This window comes from Mytilus edulis, chromosome 10, assembly GCF_963676685.1.
Source record: "Mytilus edulis chromosome 10, xbMytEdul2.2, whole genome shotgun sequence".
In the NCBI taxonomy this organism is placed as follows: Eukaryota; Metazoa; Mollusca; class Bivalvia; order Mytilida; family Mytilidae; genus Mytilus; species Mytilus edulis.
This window is the reverse complement of record NC_092353.1, coordinates 37,643,686-37,663,900: the sequence shown is the minus strand read 5'-3', so window position 1 is coordinate 37,663,900 and position 20,215 is coordinate 37,643,686. Positions and strand designations below refer to the sequence as shown.

Below are 20,215 nucleotides of genomic sequence, written 5' to 3'. Positions count from 1 at the left end.
CCAATGCATGCATGCATGCATCCAGCCACAGTACATGCATTTATTGGAAAACACATACCTTGAAACAAAATTATAAACAAAATAAAACCATGTAAAATGAATATTACAACATTAGGTCATTCACAGTTTGCCTTTGTAACTCGATGTCATATTTGGATTTTTTCCTTTCTGTTATTTTTTCTTTTGTTTTTTGTTTACTTATTTAATTAATGACTGTCATACTTTGTTCATTGATTTGTCTCTATGTTTCACTTTCATTTAGTTCTCTACCGCATGTTTACTTCCTGTGATCACCTGTTGATTGAATGACCTAGTTTTCTGACACAGTAATGAAACCATCAAGAGTTACTCCCCTTGCACTGTAAAAATTAGTAAACACTGGCGAAAAAAACCACATAAATGTTTGACTGAGCTTATAATCTTGCATAAACATGTTTGCCATGTTTGTTTCAGTGTCCTGGGGGTATGAGGGTGGGCTTTTTTCCCATTTTCGTTTTTTACTTGTGTTAAAAACTTGTATTTTCAGAGATGATTAATGTGGAGGTAAAATGTGCAAGGTGCATATGTTTACTACAAAATCATAACAAACCACAATTTCAGATTCAGCATGCAGTTAGTATAGTTTGTGCCATGCACAATATGTGTGGTGCATTGGTGTGCAGCTACACATATTTTTCTTTGATTGTTAATCTCCCGAGGTTCTAAAACAATATGGTCTGTATTCACACACAATGCATTATGACAAAGGTGTGAAGCATCTAAATTTTTGGCTAAATCAGTAGATTTCAATTGCAAAATTTTTGCTAAACGTGCAACATTCATTTTAGTACGTTTGGCATTTGGGTATGTGACATTGATCATCCCTAGAATATAATTATTTCTCCTCTGAGTGGCCCCAGTCCAAATAATGCATGCCCCATTTTCTGCCTCTTCACTGTTTATAAGTATAAAATTGGTATATATTTGATAAAAATCTAAATTATTGGTAGCCATTTTGTATTCTTTTTAATCAAAAAGCACTAAAAGAGTGTAACTGACCTCGATTTCAGCAGCTCCCATCCGAAATTGTGATCATTGAACCATGAAACACTCCAACACCTTTGAAATAATAGTTCACAATTTGGGTCAACATTTTTAATTAATTCTCCATAGGCGACAATGGTAACGTTTTCCTCCATTGCTCAGTCCATATCGTTTACTTGAACATGTAGGATGGCTCATATCGAAGCTGATACATTTATACATGTTTGGTTAAATTTTCGGGGTGGCAAGTGAGATTACTTTTTTCGCAAATTGCTGGACCCCGGAAGATGGTGAAAAATGTCACTCTCCACATGAAATAATCCCAAAATTCTGATCATAAAACTCAATAAAAAAATTGTCTTTTCTAATAATTTATTTCAGGTCAAATCTACATATTTCTTTTCTCATCACATCAGCTCTATAAAACAGTTCTTATTGTTCATTTATGTCCATTTTTAAAATCACAGCATCCACAATTGTATCGCGGACTAATATTGTTTTTTAATTACGTCATCTGAGTTCCTCATCTCAAGGTCTATTAGGGACCCTGACCCATATTAGATCAGCAAATGTCAGATTCCACTTGTATTGCAGAATGAATTTCTTCGGTACACCTTTTCGAACAATTCTGTGAAGTTTTTTTCCGCATCTGAAATAAAATAAGTTAATTTTTAGTATTTTTAAGTAAGCATGCTTATTACTGTTCCTTATATCTTTTAGTAGAAAAACAGCACAAAATCCATATGTTATCAATTCACAATTTAGACATTGATTAAGACTCTTCATAGCTTAAAGTGCCATTTAACAAACCTTCATTACCTAACTGACTTTATAAAAATCATCATGTTTAGATGATGAATCATGAAAATATTGTGTTTTTTACTGTAAATAAGGTAGATTTAAGGATTTTTTCACTCAGAAAATAATGTTTTTGATATTTATTTCTTTCATAGAAGGAATAGAACATTTTTATTTTTTAATAACTGTTAAGATCATTCACAGACAATTCTAAAACAGGTTTTAGTTTTAAAATCCATCAAGTAATAACCATTTTAGAGTTCTTTTTGTGTGAGTGTTCAAATAGGGAAAAATGGTGCTTTTCTTTAGTGAAGATAACATTGTGACGTCATCGCTTTTGTGACGTCATGACTTTATGATGTCATAATTTAGAATTATACAAACATAACAGAGTGTGTATTTATTCAATAATGAAAGGGAAAAGGAAAAGAAACCAATATAAGGTTGGTAACCAAGCCCATCTATTGCGTTGTGTATCCCTAACAACAGATCAAGGTTGTAGTGTTATTAATGGTGTTGCTCCATCTACAGCTCCATCTACACAGGTTTTAAAAAATTTATCTATGCAAGTTTTACCTGCACCACCTGAACTTAAATTTTCTAATTCCACTACAGATTTGACTCCTAAAAACACCACAGAATCTGTCTGGTTACCCCGCCTTACAGAAAAGGAATTTAAGCTGTACTCAAAAGAGAGTTACGATAAAAAATCTTATGTAGCTCCCCAAACTGAAAAATGTGCGACTACAGTCAAACTACTCAGACCGCATAAATTGTCAGATGATTATTTAGATGAATATTTAGAGGAGAAAAGTACTGAAAATAGAACAGTAGATAGAGATCTTAATATTTTAATGATCAATAGTCTTATAATATGTCATTTAAATAAAAGTCCAAAGTGTGTTGTTCCACATTTTGAACTGGTACAAGAGACTCAATGGGGTCTTGGTTGGATTTGGAAAATGAAGTGTACCAAGTGTAAATTTATTTCAGAAAAATATAAACTATTTAGAGAAATTGACACAGGACGTGCTGGTCGCAAGAGTGCTACAATTAACTATGGGTTTCAGACTGGCGTGATAAACTGTAATATTGGTAATGATAGCGCGCGACTACTTTTAACTAGTTCATGTATTCCTCCTATGTCAAAAGGAACAATGCAGAGAATAACAAATACTGTTTGTGACAAGGTTGTAAAACTTGCGGAAAATGAAACCGAACAAGTGGTTGAGAGTTTCAGAAAGAGAAATGAAACCTTAGGGTTAAATAAAAATAGTCCTGTAAAATTACAAATGGATGGTACCTATCAGAGTGTGCATATAAAAAGTAGGCATAAAATGGGACAAAATGCACCACAAGTCATTGGTATTGCCTGTGATGATGAAACTGACAATCATGATATCATTGGTTTTCACCTTGTAAACAAACTTTGCTGGGTTGGTGCATGGTTACGCGGTAAAGGTTATGACATTGAATGTCCTAATCACGAGTACTGCACATCAAATACAAATAGGTATGATCCTTTGAGTGAGAAGGATCTTGGGTATGAAATAGGTAAAAAAATTGCTAAACTTGATTTACTTGTGGACTATTGTACTACTGATGGGGATGCAAAAAGTGTACAAGGTCTACAAGAAGCAATGCAGGAAATATTTGACCCTTTATGGTCAGTAAATAGACTGGCAGATACTATTCACCGGGGTCAAAGTCAGTTCCGTGAGGTATTGCGAGCAAAATTTAGTGTCGGTATGTTCCCTGGAGCTACAAAGGCCCAGAGGAATGATATTAAAATAGCTTTTGCCAATGATTTTAAATTACGTTCACATGGTATAATGAAATGTTTATTTGCAAAATATAATGGTGAGCGACAACAAATTTCAAAATGTTTGCCACGCATTGTTAAGTCTGTTGTGAATTGTTATAGTGGTAATTGTAGCGATACGTGTAGATGTAGCATAACACTATGTAATGGTGGTATAAAAACTAGTTGGTGGTACAAATCTATTAACCTTAGCAGTGATGGTTTACAAAATGGGTCTTTGAAACCAAATAAGACTGACAAATTATTAATAGAATCATTGTTAGAAATGAAACTGTCTCAGACCGCATTAAATCAGATGCAATTTTTCAGCAATACAAATAAGTGTGAGTCCGTCAATAGGACAATTTCTACATACCTACCGAAGAATAAGAATTTTTCTCGCAATGCCTTAGGCCGTGCATCTGCAGCAGTCTTGAAAGTCAATAATAAACGGGATGTTGCATTGGCTAAGACCCTAAAAGCTGTAGGTTGTGGTCTGGGTAGAAAGTCTCGTGCTGTAGTGGCTCTGAAAAAAATACGTAAACGTGAAATATATGATTGTGCATATCAAAAAAGTTTACGTGTCAAATTAAACAGGTTAAAAGCTCGTAAAAAACAGGCTATCGATTTCTTGTTAAACAAGAGAGTGCGAAACAGGTTGATTAGTGGATATAAAAAACATCAGTTAGAACCAAAGCTATGTCAGAATTCAAGTCCGAAAGAATTCGTTCCACAGCCAGGTTGTAGTTCATGGCCAGATTAACATTTATATTAAAAGGTTACACAATATGGTTTTCTTTCAGCCTTTCAGGAAGCATATGTAGTTATTTATTTATTTACAGAGAATACTAAACATCTTATATTATATTAAAACAAACACTTTTCAGGAATATATGAGCATGATATGAGTTAGTTGTGTTTTTTTTTAAATTAAAAAGTTTGTTTATTTTAAGTTTGTTATGAAAATGGGATAATGGTCCAAGACACTGAAATAAACCTTGTATCAGACAAAAAGACCACTTCATATCTCCCAATGCATGCATGCATGCATCCAGCCACAGTACATGCATTTATTGGAAAACACATACCTTGAAACAAAATTATAAACAAAATAAAACCATGTAAAATGAATATTACAACATTAGGTCATTCACAGTTTGCCTTTGTAACTCGATGTCATATTTGGATTTTTTCCTTTCTGTTATTTTTTCTTTTGTTTTTTGTTTACTTATTTAATTAATGACTGTCATACTTTGTTCATTGATTTGTCTCTATGTTTCACTTTCATTTAGTTCTCTACCGCATGTTTACTTCCTGTGATCACCTGTTGATTGAATGACCTAGTTTTCTGACACAGTAATGAAACCATCAAGAGTTACTCCCCTTGCACTGTAAAAATTAGTAAACACTGGCGAAAAAAACCACATAAATGTTTGACTGAGCTTATAATCTTGCATAAACATGTTTGCCATGTTTGTTTCAGTGTCTTGGGGGTATGAGGGTGGGCTTGTTTCCCATTTTCGTTTTTTACTTGTGTTAAAAACTTGTATTTTCAGAGATGATTAATGTGGAGGTAAAATGTGCAAGGTGCATATGTTTACTACAAAATCATAACAAACCACAATTTCAGATTCAGCATGCAGTTAGTATAGTTTGTGCCATGCACAATATGTGTGGTGCATTGGTGTGCAGCTACACATATTTTTCTTTGATTGTTAATCTCCCGAGGTTCTAAAACAATATGGTCTGTATTCACACACAATGCATTATGACAAAGGTGTGAAGCATCTACATTTTTGGCTAAATCAGTAGATTTCAATTGCAAAATTTTTGCTAAACGTGCAACATTCATTTTAGTACGTTTGGCATTTGGGTATGTGACATTGATCATCCCTAGAATATAATTATTTCTCCTCTGAGTGGCCCCAGTCCAAATAATGCATGCCCCATTTTCTGCCTCTTCACTGTTTATAAGTATAAAATTGGTATATATTTGATAAAAATCTAAATTATTGGTAGCCATTTTGTATTCTTTTTAATCAAAAAGCACTAAAAGAGTGTAACTGACCTCGATTTCAGCAGCTCCCATCCGAAATTGTGATCATTGAACCATGAAACACTCCAACACCTTTGAAATAATAGTTCACAATTTGGGTCAACATTTTTAATTAATTCTCCATAGGCGACAATGGTAACGTTTTCCTCCATTGCTCAGTCCATATCGTTTACTTGAACATGTAGGATGGCTCATATCGAAGCTGATACATTTATACATGTTTGGTTAAATTTTCGGGGTGGCAAGTGAGATTACTTTTTTCGCAAATTGCTGGACCCCGGAAGATGGTGAAAAATGTCACTCTCCACATGAAATAATCCCAAAATTCTGATCATAAAACTCAATAAAAAAATTGTCTTTTCTAATAATTTATTTCAGGTCAAATCTACATATTTCTTTTCTCATCACATCAGCTCTATAAAACAGTTCTTATTGTTCATTTATGTCCATTTTTAAAATCACAGCATCCACAATTGTATCGCGGACTAATATTGTTTTTTAATTACGTCATCTGAGTTCCTCATCTCAAGGTCTATTAGGGACCCTGACCCATATTAGATCAGCAAATGTCAGATTCCACTTGTATTGCAGAATGAATTTCTTCGGTACACCTTTTCGAACAATTCTGTGAAGTTTTTTTCCGCATCTGAAATAAAATAAGTTAATTTTTAGTATTTTTAAGTAAGCATGCTTATTACTGTTCCTTATATCTTTTAGTAGAAAAACAGCACAAAATCCATATGTTATCAATTCACAATTTAGACATTGATTAAGACTCTTCATAGCTTAAAGTGCCATTTAACAAACCTTCATTACCTAACTGACTTTATAAAAATCATCATGTTTAGATGATGAATCATGAAAATATTGTGTTTTTTACTGTAAATAAGGTAGATTTAAGGATTTTTTCACTCAGAAAATAATGTTTTTGATATTTATTTCTTTCATAGAAGGAATAGAACATTTTTATTTTTTAATAACTGTTAAGATCATTCACAGACAATTCTAAAACAGGTTTTAGTTTTAAAATCCATCAAGTAATAACCATTTTAGAGTTCTTTTTGTGTGAGTGTTCAAATAGGGAAAAATGGTGCTTTTCTTTAGTGAAGATAACATTGTGACGTCATCGCTTTTGTGACGTCATGACTTTATGATGTCATAATTTAGAATTATACAAACATAACAGAGTGTGTATTTATTCAATAATGAAAGGGAAAAGGAAAAGAAACCAATATAAGGTTGGTAACCAAGCCCATCTATTGCGTTGTGTATCCCTAACAACAGATCAAGGTTGTAGTGTTATTAATGGTGTTGCTCCATCTACAGCTCCATCTACACAGGTTTTAAAAAATTTATCTATGCAAGTTTTACCTGCACCACCTGAACTTAAATTTTCTAATTCCACTACAGATTTGACTCCTAAAAACACCACAGAATCTGTCTGGTTACCCCGCCTTACAGAAAAGGAATTTAAGCTGTACTCAAAAGAGAGTTACGATAAAAAATCTTATGTAGCTCCCCAAACTGAAAAATGTGCGACTACAGTCAAACTACTCAGACCGCATAAATTGTCAGATGATTATTTAGATGAATATTTAGAGGAGAAAAGTACTGAAAATAGAACAGTAGATAGAGATCTTAATATTTTAATGATCAATAGTCTTATAATATGTCATTTAAATAAAAGTCCAAAGTGTGTTGTTCCACATTTTGAACTGGTACAAGAGACTCAATGGGGTCTTGGTTGGATTTGGAAAATGAAGTGTACCAAGTGTAAATTTATTTCAGAAAAATATAAACTATTTAGAGAAATTGACACAGGACGTGCTGGTCGCAAGAGTGCTACAATTAACTATGGGTTTCAGACTGGCGTGATAAACTGTAATATTGGTAATGATAGCGCGCGACTACTTTTAACTAGTTCATGTATTCCTCCTATGTCAAAAGGAACAATGCAGAGAATAACAAATACTGTTTGTGACAAGGTTGTAAAACTTGCGGAAAATGAAACCGAACAAGTGGTTGAGAGTTTCAGAAAGAGAAATGAAACCTTAGGGTTAAATAAAAATAGTCCTGTAAAATTACAAATGGATGGTACCTATCAGAGTGTGCATATAAAAAGTAGGCATAAAATGGGACAAAATGCATCACAAGTCATTGGTATTGCCTGTGAAAATGAAACTGACAATCATGATATCATTGGTTTTCACCTTGTAAACAAACTTTGCTGGGTTGGTGCATGGTTACGCGGTAAAGGTTATGACATTGAATGTCCTAATCACGAGTACTGCACATCAAATACAAATAGGTATGATCCTTTGAGTGAGAAGGATCTTGGGTATGAAATAGGTAAAAAAAATTGCTAAACTTGATTTACTTGTGGACTATTGTACTACTGATGGGGATGCAAAAAGTGTACAAGGTCTACAAGAAGCAATGCAGGAAATATTTGACCCTTTATGGTCAGTAAATAGACTGGCAGATACTATTCACCGGGGTCAAAGTCAGTTCCGTGAGGTATTGCGAGCAAAATTTAGTGTCGGTATGTTCCCTGGAGCTACAAAGGCCCAGAGGAATGATATTAAAATAGCTTTTGCCAATGATTTAAAATTACGTTCACATGGTATAATGAAATGTTTATTTGCAAAATATAATGGTGAGCGACAACAAATTTCAAAATGTTTGCCACGCATTGTTAAGTCTGTTGTGAATTGTTATAGTGGTAATTGTAGCGATACGTGTAGATGGAGCATAACACTATGTAATGGTGGTATAAAAACTAGTTGGTGGTACAAATCTATTAACCTTAGCAGTCATGGTTTACAAAATGGGTCTTTGAAACCAAATAAGACTGACAAATTATTAATAGAATCATTGTTAGAAATGAAACTGTCTCAGACCGCATTAAATCAGATGCAATTTTTCAGCAATACAAATAAGTGTGAGTCCGTCAATAGGACAATTTCTACATACCTACCGAAGAATAAGAATTTTTCTCGCAATGCCTTAGGCCGTGCATCTGCAGCAGTCTTGAAAGTCAATAATAAACGGGATGTTGCATTGGCTAAGACCCTAAAAGCTGTAGGTTGTGGTCTGGGTAGAAAGTCTCGTGCTGTAGTGGCTCTGAAAAAAATACGTAAACGTGAAATATATGATTGTGCATATCAAAAAAGTTTACGTGTCAAATTAAACAGGTTAAAAGCTCGTAAAAAACAGGCTATCGATTTCTTGTTAAACAAGAGAGTGCGAAACAGGTTGATTAGTGGATATAAAAAACATCAGTTAGAACCAAAGCTATGTCAGAATTCAAGTCCGAAAGAATTCGTTCCACAGCCAGGTTGTAGTTCATGGCCAGATTAACATTTATATTAAAAGGTTACACAATATGGTTTTCTTTCAGCCTTTCAGGAAGCATATGTAGTTATTTATTTATTTACAGAGAATACTAAACATCTTATATTATATTAAAACAAACACTTTTCAGGAATATATGAGCATGATATGAGTTAGTTGTGTTTTTTTTTAAATTAAAAAGTTTGTTTATTTTAAGTTTGTTATGAAAATGGGATAATGGTCCAAGACACTGAAATAAACCTTGTATCAGACAAAAAGACCACTTCATATCTCCCAATGCATGCATGCATGCATCCAGCCACAGTACATGCATTTATTGGAAAACACATACCTTGAAACAAAATTATAAACAAAATAAAACCATGTAAAATGAATATTACAACATTAGGTCATTCACAGTTTGCCTTTGTAACTCGATGTCATATTTGGATTTTTTCCTTTCTGTTATTTTTTCTTTTGTTTTTTGTTTACTTATTTAATTAATGACTGTCATACTTTGTTCATTGATTTGTCTCTATGTTTCACTTTCATTTAGTTCTCTACCGCATGTTAACTTCCTGTGATCACCTGTTGATTGAATGACCTAGTTTTCTGACACAGTAATGAAACCATCAAGAGTTACTCCCCTTGCACTGTAAAAATTAGTAAACACTGGCGAAAAAAACCACATAAATGTTTGACTGAGCTTATAATCTTGCATAAACATGTTTGCCATGTTTGTTTCAGTGTCTTGGGGGTATGAGGGTGGGCTTGTTTCCCATTTTCGTTTTTTACTTGTGTTAAAAACTTGTATTTTCAGAGATGATTAATGTGGAGGTAAAATGTGCAAGGTGCATATGTTTACTACAAAATCATAACAAACCACAATTTCAGATTCAGCATGCAGTTAGTATAGTTTGTGCCATGCACAATATGTGTGGTGCATTGGTGTGCAGCTACACATATTTTTCTTTGATTGTTAATCTCCCGAGGTTCTAAAACAATATGGTCTGTATTCACACACAATGCATTATGACAAAGGTGTGAAGCATCTAAATTTTTGGCTAAATCAGTAGATTTCAATTGCAAAATTTTTGCTAAACGTGCAACATTCATTTTAGTACGTTTGGCATTTGGGTATGTGACATTGATCATCCCTAGAATATAATTATTTCTCCTCTGAGTGGCCCCAGTCCAAATAATGCATGCCCCATTTTCTGCCTCTTCACTGTTTATAAGTATAAAATTGGTATATATTTGATAAAAATCTAAATTATTGGTAGCCATTTTGTATTCTTTTTAATCAAAAAGCACTAAAAGAGTGTAACTGACCTCGATTTCAGCAGCTCCCATCCGAAATTGTGATCATTGAACCATGAAACACTCCAACACCTTTGAAATAATAGTTCACAATTTGGGTCAACATTTTTAATTAATTCTCCATAGGCGACAATGGTAACGTTTTCCTCCATTGCTCAGTCCATATCGTTTACTTGAACATGTAGGATGGCTCATATCGAAGCTGATACATTTATACATGTTTGGTTAAATTTTCGGGGTGGCAAGTGAGATTACTTTTTTCGCAAATTGCTGGACCCCGGAAGATGGTGAAAAATGTCACTCTCCACATGAAATAATCCCAAAATTCTGATCATAAAACTCAATAAAAAAATTGTCTTTTCTAATAATTTATTTCAGGTCAAATCTACATATTTCTTTTCTCATCACATCAGCTCTATAAAACAGTTCTTATTGTTCATTTATGTCCATTTTTAAAATCACAGCATCCACAATTGTATCGCGGACTAATATTGTTTTTTAATTACGTCATCTGAGTTCCTCATCTCAAGGTCTATTAGGGACCCTGACCCAACTATATTATAACAAGACTCTGTTTTAGCTACAACTTTATACAGGAACGAAATATATAGTCAATAACAACTGGTTACTATATATATATAAATTTGTTTATTAAAGTGTCACATATTGATTGTCATAAAACATATACAACAATTATAATATTTACACATAAAACAATCAATATCCAGCCATAAATACTGACTTATGAGACACTAACATTATAAAACTTTATACAATTACTGATCAATAGTTAAAACAACTAAACATTACTCATTAAAATTGTTTCTTATACTTATAAAATTTTCCTATATCGTAGTTCTTATACTTGTAAAATTTTCTTATATCAAAGTTTTTAAAAACAAATTAAAAATCTGAATATATAATAATTTCTGGACTATGATTAAAATTGACGTATACAATGTAATATAAAGCTTAAAAATTATTGCCTGTATGAAAATTTTCTACTGGTAAAAATATTTACGTTAAAGAACAGTTGTAAATTCTGATTAAAATAAATTTGTTATGAAAATAATTTTCTTCGAATAAAAAACTTATGTAACATTTTACACAAATAGTGTTGGATACTTGAACAGTTCATGATTTGTATAAATTTATCGTCCATATCAAGACTGATAAAGTGATCAATATATTTAGAGCATTCGGAAAATAAATTATACCGTAAGTCACTATAAAGTTCACATTCAAGAAGGAAGTGTTTTTCATTTTCTACATAACCAAGGTTACAAAACACACAGAGTCTTTCTTCTATCGGAATAGGCGGCCTGGAGTACCTGCCGATCTCGTAGGCAAGGGGTAGTGCACCGGACCGAAACAGAGCCATAGTTCGTCTTTCCGGCCTGGCCATATTTAGGCAAACATACGGTTCAGTTTTTACATTGTTTTTAAACAGTCTATATGTGCGTAATTTATTACCATTTTGTATATTGCGCCTATCATTGAAAAGTTCTCTGTGCCACTCTGTATTGTCGAGTTCTACCAATTTTTCAATAACAGTTCTCATAACAGTTTTTATGGAATAAGTCATATACAATATCTCTAATGTTTTAACTATTTACAATTTTGTCAACTTCAAAAGCCCAGCCCTTTTTCTTCCTAGATGTCCATTTCAATATTTTATATGATGTTCTATTTTGTTCGGTGCGAAGAAGTCTACACAATAGCCTACAGTAATGTATTCGTTGTTTTGTGAGACAAGATGTCCATCCCATATCACCGCGAGTAGCTACATTCGAGGTCAGTTTTCCAACGGAGAGAAAATATTTGCAGGCTCTGTTTTGTACAGCTGACATAGCACTAAACGATTTAGTGCCCCAAATGCCACTACCGTATAGTAATATCGGTTCCACCGTAGCTGTATAAAGTTTAGTGTACACCTTATGAGTCATTCCTCCTGCTAATACCACTTTTGTCATTAAACTTCCTAGAGCACGACTGGCTGCTTTAGCTAATTCTTTTGAGTTTTTCGTAAATGTAAGATGTTCATCCATCCAGACACCAAGATATTTATATGAGTCACAATAATCGATATTATTCTCCATACATTTAAAGTTAAATTCAGAACGATCGAAAGACTGCGGTCGAAAATGAACGACTTTAGTTTTATTCACATTTATGGACAGTTTCCATGTTGTACACCAGTCAGACACAATATCAAGCATGCGTTGAAGACTACTTTCATCGTGTGCAATTAAAGCTATGTCGTCAGCATAAAGCAGTATACTGAGACAAAAATCATCAAGCTGTAATCCACACTCAAGGGAATTGATACGTTGTGAGAGGTCATTGATATACACAGAAAACAATGTCGGTGATATGATACAGCCCTGTTTCACTCCGGTCTCTACGTTGAACCACGGGGTATGGTCATTGTTAACACGAATAGTACATTTGACTTCCTTATATAAAGACTCAATTGCTGCTAAAAATTTTCCACGCACACCAATTTTCTGAAGTTTATACCATAATAAGTTATGTTGTACGGTGTCGAAAGCTTTGCGCATGTCTACAAAGCACACATATGTCGATTTTCTAGAAATTTTACGATCGTTTAAGACGGAATATAAAGAATGGATATGTTCTTCACAGCTTCGACCTTTCCTGAACCCATTTTGTTCGTCGCATAAAACTTTGTTTTTCTCAAGCCAGGTACTTACACGGTGATTGAGAATATTGCAATAAATTTTGCAAGGCACTGAAATTAAAGTTATCCCCCTGTAATTCAATGGTTGTCTGTCTTCATCTGTTCCTTGTTTAAGAATAGGGTTAATGATTCCACTAGTCCACTGAGTTGGAACTCTACCAATGTTGAAACACCCACTTATAATTTGGAATAATAGATTTACTGCGGTGTCATTTTTCAAAACTTCAGCTGGAATATCGTCTATTCCAGCTGCCTTGCGCAACTTTGCACGTAATACTGCCTGTAAAACTTCCTCCCTGGAGATAGGTTCGTTTAACGGCGAAACATCGACTTCAGTATTAAATGTTGATTCATCAAGGTCCGAGTCACTGTTACTATTTTGATGGAATAAAGTCTGAAAATCGTTTTTCCATTTGTTAAGTACAACATTTTTATCCGTTGCCTCGTTTCCATCCTCGTCCACTATAGCTAATTGTATACAACGTTTACGGTTACTAGCGATGCCTAAATTTCCTATTGACTTCCAAAAGTCACGCTGATTAGTCTCATCGAGTTTGTCTTCAAGTTTCTGTCGCTCTTGACTCTGAAATTGTCTTTTAAATTTTCTGTTTAAGCGATCAAAAGTTTTTCTTTCTACACAATATTCTTCCTTCAGTTTACGCTTTGTACAGTTCGGACCGGTGAAACGTAACCATTTCTTCTCCGATTTGCATACGGTCTTCCATTGGGCTGAAATATTTTCATTCCAATCGGTTTATAACACATTTTCTTACGTTTATCACGACCAGCAGCATTGTTATAAGTTGGTAATTTATTATTGATTTCACATTTAACTAAATCCTGAAACTCATCGTATGCATTTTGCACGTCATTTGATATTTCTATATAATTTTCAATTTTCTCAATTGTTTCAATTAATTTCACCTGAATTTCCTGATTCAATAAGAAATCCCTAGGAACCGCTCCAAAATTATATTTTATACGTGTATTACTGATCGGTGCATGCTGTGAATTCGGGTTTAAATCGACAGATAATTTAAAATCACAATAAAGCAATGAGTGATCCGGTAAACTATCAGGAATATATGTAATATCATTAGAAATTTCCGACATCGATACTATTTTGAAATCACTGACAAATTCCATATCCTCATAGGGAACACATATGTAATCTACTACTGATTTACCGTTTGTTGATATACATGTAAATTCGTTATCATTATATCGTCCATTTAACATTCCAAAATTGACATCACTTAAAAAATTCACGAAAACATCACCATGGTGGTTTTCTACATGATCTATAACATTTCATGGTTTCACTAAATCGACGCCTTCTATAAAATCAGAATTAGCACCTACACGTGCGTTCATGTCACCGCATATAAATATTTTTCCTTTATGTTGGTATGAATAATTTGGTTTAAAAGAGTTTGAAAATAAACGTCGGCATCCACTGGCCTACATGTGTCAGCAGGGGGTAAATAACATGCCACTACGTAGAAGCATTTTTTGGAAAGTTTATCTGAAAATTCCAACCACATTATTCCTTCCGTAGTATCATCTATAATACCAATATTAAATGAATACAACAATTCTTCTTTCACGAATACACCAACCCCTGCTGACCCTCGCGTTGCTTTTTTGTGTATATATTTCCTATAATACTACCATAAAATCTAAAACCATCAACAGTTAAAAACTCATCTTCACGTAAAAATGTTTCACATATACATAAAATATCACAATTCGAATAATTTAGCAGTTTCTCGCGGAATATTGAGTTGTCATTCGTTTTGGTGGACCATCCCCTGCAATTCCATACACCAAGCCGCAGTATGTCCTATGTTTCTTTTGGTAACAGTCGATTTCCTACAAACTTGAAATTCTTTACCTTGCCCATTTCTTTGAGAACGGTTCTAACGGTACTTTGAAAGTTCCTCGTTTTTGGCGACATGTCGTTCTCAATGTAGACATTAGCATAAAGTCTATTGTTTTTTAGTTTAGCTTTGCTCTTCATAATATCCCTTTTACTATCAAATGTGTCAGTTTCCACAATAATCAAGCCATGGTATTTTCCTCTACTTTCTTTTCTGGAGACACTTTGTAGCTTAACGTTACTGAGCCCTAAACAGTCTTTTAATAAACCTTGTACTTTATGTTTTGTCAGTTCTGGGTCCGTTTTTTCACGATCATCATATTCAGGGTTCTTGATAATGAATTTATTGCGCAACGAATCTTTATATGTACTGTTAGTTTTATTCTCAGATACCTGTTTTTCTAAATTTTCTATTTTGGATTTCATACCATCAAGTTCATGTTTAACTTCTGTTTTAACTTCGATTAGTTTTTCTTTCATTTTATTGTCTATCATAACAGAAATTTTTTCAGAGAGCTTCTCTGAAACCCTTTCCTCAAAATTTGTTTCCAATTCGCTAATTCTCTTATCTAATTTTTCACTCATATTTGAAAAGTTTGATGATAACTGTAAAATCAATGCCTCAACTCTATTTGTATTTTCAAACATGGGTGCACTCGATACGCTAGAATCACATTTTGGTTTTTTGTGCTCTGTTCCAGGTTCATTAATATAATTTGACATTTGATCTGACAGCTGACGTTTTCTTTCAGACGAAGATGCTACTGAATAGTTATAAGTACTTACAGGTACAAGTCCTGGATTCATCATTGAGTTGTTAACGAAGTGACCACTTCCGCCATTTGTACACATAGGAAAGTTCATATATTGATCCATATTTAAGTTATCTGAACAAATATCCAACCAAGCACACTAATTATCACGTATTATGTTATAGATAATGCATATTTTAAGGTTTTTCTTGTCGAAGAACACACCGAGGGATGTCAGTATTGATCAAATGAAAGACCGACCGGAGGGAGGTCTTTCTTTGAACAATCCTGACACCCCGAGGTGTGTTCTACGACAAGAAAAACCTTAAAATATGCATTATCTGACTTATATACCGTCAAAAAATATTAATTTTATAAAGTTTTGTAAAATTTAGTATTCTATTTTACCGACAACACTAAAGTGGGATATTCCTTTCTAATGCGTTCAGGTTTTAAATACGCCCTGCGGCTCATTTAGAATGTGAAATAAAACTCACTAAATAATTTACATATAAACCTTTTAAAAATTATTATACATACACAATAAAAATATTACTGTAACTGCATGAAGTAAGACACAAATGTATTGTTACCATCCGATAACGGTGTATGACAAATACAAGACACATTGTAATTGTAAGTAATTTATTGTACCACATACAAATGTAGCTTATAGAAAAGGGGGAGGGGTATGTTTTTTTTCTATTTGTTATGATATTTCTATCGCGGAAAAGTGGTTATTTTTTTTAACAATTTTATTTGAATCGAATGAGATTGTCTTTTGAATAGCAATACATTTTATTAAAAGATAATCTGGATATAATTATATACCCTCCGCACCTGACCCTTTCGTGAGTTACGTTAATGTTATTCAATAGAATATAAGATTATCTTATTAGTTGATCATTTGATAGAGTAAAAGCACGGCCGACACTCGGCTAATCGAGAGATAGGTCGGTTAATCTATATTGAGTATGCGGCTATATCGGCGGTGGGTCTGTTAATTGGGTTGGCTAAAGTCTGTTAAGAGTAAAACGCACAATTTAAATGTTAAATTCTATAAAATTTACAGATTTTTGGTATATTACAAGAACCAAATCACAAAAGAAAAGTGTCTGACAAAATGATATATATCATAGAACATTTTCCACTTGTAAAAACATTTCATAGTCTGCGCAGTTTTCAGTAAAACCAAAAGGCGTCGCGCAAGTATGTAGTATTTATGCTTATACGCATAGCATTTTTTGTAATAAAAGGTGAAACAAACAATTTTAGATATCATTTAAAGGACACAAATCGTTCTTTGGTTCTAAAATATAAATTGACAATGGTAAATATTTTATAATTGTAATATAACGTGAGAAATGCCACGTTTTAGTGAAAATTATAGGAATAAAGTCTGTTAATGGGTTGGACAATTGGAATTGTGTCAGTTAAGAGTTATTTAGCCACGACAATAGTTTTGCTACCTTTATATTTTCCCATTGAAAAAGTTAAGTATGAGATGTTCTTGAGTAAAAAAAAAAATACAATACGCTGCAACAGTATCCTTCTAGTAAGTGCATTTTTATTTTGACTTTCTTTGCATTTTATTAAAGGGTGAGTCACTTCAATATAGCGTGATATGGATTGCTTGTTGAAATATGCATTGATTTATTGTTAACGTTTTCAATCAGCCTTAATTTTTGTGTCTGTTCAAAATAGCACATTCTCAAATCCGACCGAAAGTGTCTTTCTAATACAACACAGGATACCTATAAGGTGTTGTCGTTCACATATGCACATGATATTTGTCACTGGACGTTCAACTCTAGGTCATCAGCATCATCAACTTGGTTCTTTTCTTCTATTACTTAATCATCTGTTGTTTTCACATCATTATAAAGAAGTAAATAGAAAGGAGCGAATGTAGTTACATTTGGTTATATAAGGCTTTTATTCATTTTATTCCGTTTAGTTCCTTTCTACATAAGTGCAGAGGGGAACTGCAGTCGTCCGCATTTAAAGTTAAATTTCTAGCATTTATCACCAATATGAGTACATAACAATCCGTTACTGTTTCAACCCCATGGGTGTTTCATGTCTTTATTCTTAAACAATTATTATTTTTTTCTGTCTTTTTAGCAATGCATCACTCTCTACTGTCCTTATCTATAATTCTATATTCTATGTCTCCATCCAGATTATCGTGTATACCATGAGGGTCAGGATTTGGGGTGTTGTTTATGTCTATATTCTTCAAATTGATATGTTATTTTTCTCTACATTTTATTGATCTTACTCATTATTCTTTATTTTTTGCATCCCAATATATTTTACTTACTGATGTTTAGTTACATTACGACGTTTATTCTTGATTTATAAACTGGTTACCAATGTAGATGACAAATTGGTGTCATTCGTGACAATAAAACAGAATCCACATGATGTAAGCGACCATCTTGGATGAAATAAATATGTATAGCTTATAACATGCCCCTTTCCATAGTGGTCCTAGTGTCATGCCGAAACTCCTATATCGGCCACGAGGCTTTAGCCGAGGGCCGATATGAGCCAAGGGATGATACCAGAGCAAATATGGAAAAGATATGTTATAAAATGGAGAAAGGAAATTGAGAATGTGTCAAAGCGACAACAACTCGACCATAGAGCAGCATGAGCCGAAGGCCACCAATGGGTCTTCAATGTAACGAGAAACTTCCGCACCCGGAGGCGTCCTTCAGCTAAATAATTAAACCAATATATAAACAATTAAGTATTATTACCTGTATTTTACGTGAGTTTCCCTGAGTTTGCCTGTCAAAAATATGCGCGCAAATGTAATCAAAAGCTGCGCGCAAATGTAATGCACCGCTTCAGCTGGCCCCTTAAAAGATATGCATACTAGTACAGTGATAATTGACATCATACTTAACTCCGAAATATACACAATAAACTAAAATTAGAAAATCGCATAAGACTAACAAAGGCCAAAGGTTCCTGTCTTGGGGCAGACGCAAAATTGCGGCGGGGTAAAACATGTTTTTGAGATCTCAACCCTCCCCTTATATCTATAGAGGTAGATTCAGTAAATAAATACACGTCATCACGGACCGCACATTTGGGGGAGAGCTTTCTGTCTAAAAGTAAAGTCGTGTGCTCTTCTGATTGGTAGATATTGTTTGTAATAAATATTTTTTGGTAGATGGATCAAAACTAGAGTTGAAAAAAAATGCTGAATATAATATTTTTTTTTCCCTACAGGGTTGAAAAGTAATGGGTCAGTATAGGAATTCAGTGCGAATCTACATTGTTTGTAAACAAGGCCATGTGAATGCCCAAAAATGCCGTATGACCCTATGCTTTTATTGTTGCAAAGAATAGGGCTACATTTGTACTTTCATGAATGATATATGAAAGTTTTTAATTTCTAAAGGTAAATCAGGTATAAATTTATTTCCACACATAGATTAGCATTCGAGTCAATGGGAGATTTTTTACTGAATTTACCCCTCTAGCCAATGTAGAAAAGTAAACGCATAACAATACGCACATTACAATTCAGTTCAAGAGAAGTCCGAGTCTGATGTCAGAAGATGTGACAAAAGAAAATAAATAAAATGACAATAATACATAAATAACAACAGACTACTAGCAGCTAGCCGACATGCCAACTCCAGACCTCAATTGAACTGATTGAAAGATTATCATTTACTCCACAGAAATGTATTGACACATTTCCACTTATTTCGGAATATGGCATTTGCTCAAAAAAGTCTGCCCTACTATATCTCCCCATTCAAATGCATTGATCAGCCAAAAAAGGGGGTTACAACCCCCTGAAACACCCCCTCTCCCTGGATCCGCCACTGTATATTATGTTTCATTGTTTATGTGTTGTTTCCGTATATTTTAGCCACTCGTCTTGAGCTTACCCATTTGATCCGATTACACCCCATATAGCAATAAAATTATACTTTTATTGCCATTCATAACTCTTAACAGACCAATTAACAGACCGGGTTTTATACATCCGACCCATTAACAGACCAGATTTTAAATAAAAATTGATTTATGTCACCAAAATACAGATTTTTGTGTAAATTTTTCACACATAGATATCAATTTGGTTAAAAAACATAATGCCTGTCTTTTTTCGATGTTCAAAATATTGCATGCAAGTAAATTCAACCAACGTGTCATTTTGTGTACATTTTGTGTGTGTAAAATGTGTATAAATTTATTGACGAGTAAAACGCCTTTTCATTTTATAGATCGTACATCGAAGCCAGAAAAATAATAATTACACCACTGGATTCAGTACATTGAATTGTTTTGTTAGACATGAATATTTTTTAGAATAAACATATATTTAAAAAGTTATACAATGAAACATGCTGAATTTTCAATGATTTTCTCGATAACACCTGATTAACAGACTTTAGCCAACCCGATTAACAGACCCACCGCCGATATAGCCGCATACTCAAAATAGATTAACCGACCAATCTCTCGGTTAGCCGAGTGTCAGCCGTGAAAAGGTATACGTAAATTTTAAAAAGTTAAGAACTGA

At 33.6% G+C, this 20,215-nt stretch overlaps 2 protein-coding genes across 2 annotated transcripts; both read right to left on the bottom strand.

The window, feature by feature from the left end:
- Positions 1-1,416: 1,416 nt before the first annotated feature.
- Positions 1,417-5,975, bottom strand: LOC139491076 (uncharacterized). Its single transcript, XM_071278384.1, has 3 exons — positions 5,691-5,975; positions 3,999-4,148; positions 1,417-1,672 (listed from the first exon to the last, which is right to left on the bottom strand). The coding sequence occupies exons 1-3, from the start codon at positions 5,828-5,830 to the stop codon at positions 1,552-1,554; spliced, it is 411 nt and encodes a 136-aa protein (XP_071134485.1). The 5' UTR covers positions 5,831-5,975; the 3' UTR covers positions 1,417-1,551.
- Positions 5,976-6,063: 88 nt separating this feature from the next.
- Positions 6,064-10,626, bottom strand: LOC139491077 (uncharacterized). Its single transcript, XM_071278385.1, has 3 exons — positions 10,344-10,626; positions 8,652-8,801; positions 6,064-6,324 (listed from the first exon to the last, which is right to left on the bottom strand). The coding sequence occupies exons 1-3, from the start codon at positions 10,481-10,483 to the stop codon at positions 6,204-6,206; spliced, it is 411 nt and encodes a 136-aa protein (XP_071134486.1). The 5' UTR covers positions 10,484-10,626; the 3' UTR covers positions 6,064-6,203.
- Positions 10,627-20,215: the final 9,589 nt, after the last annotated feature.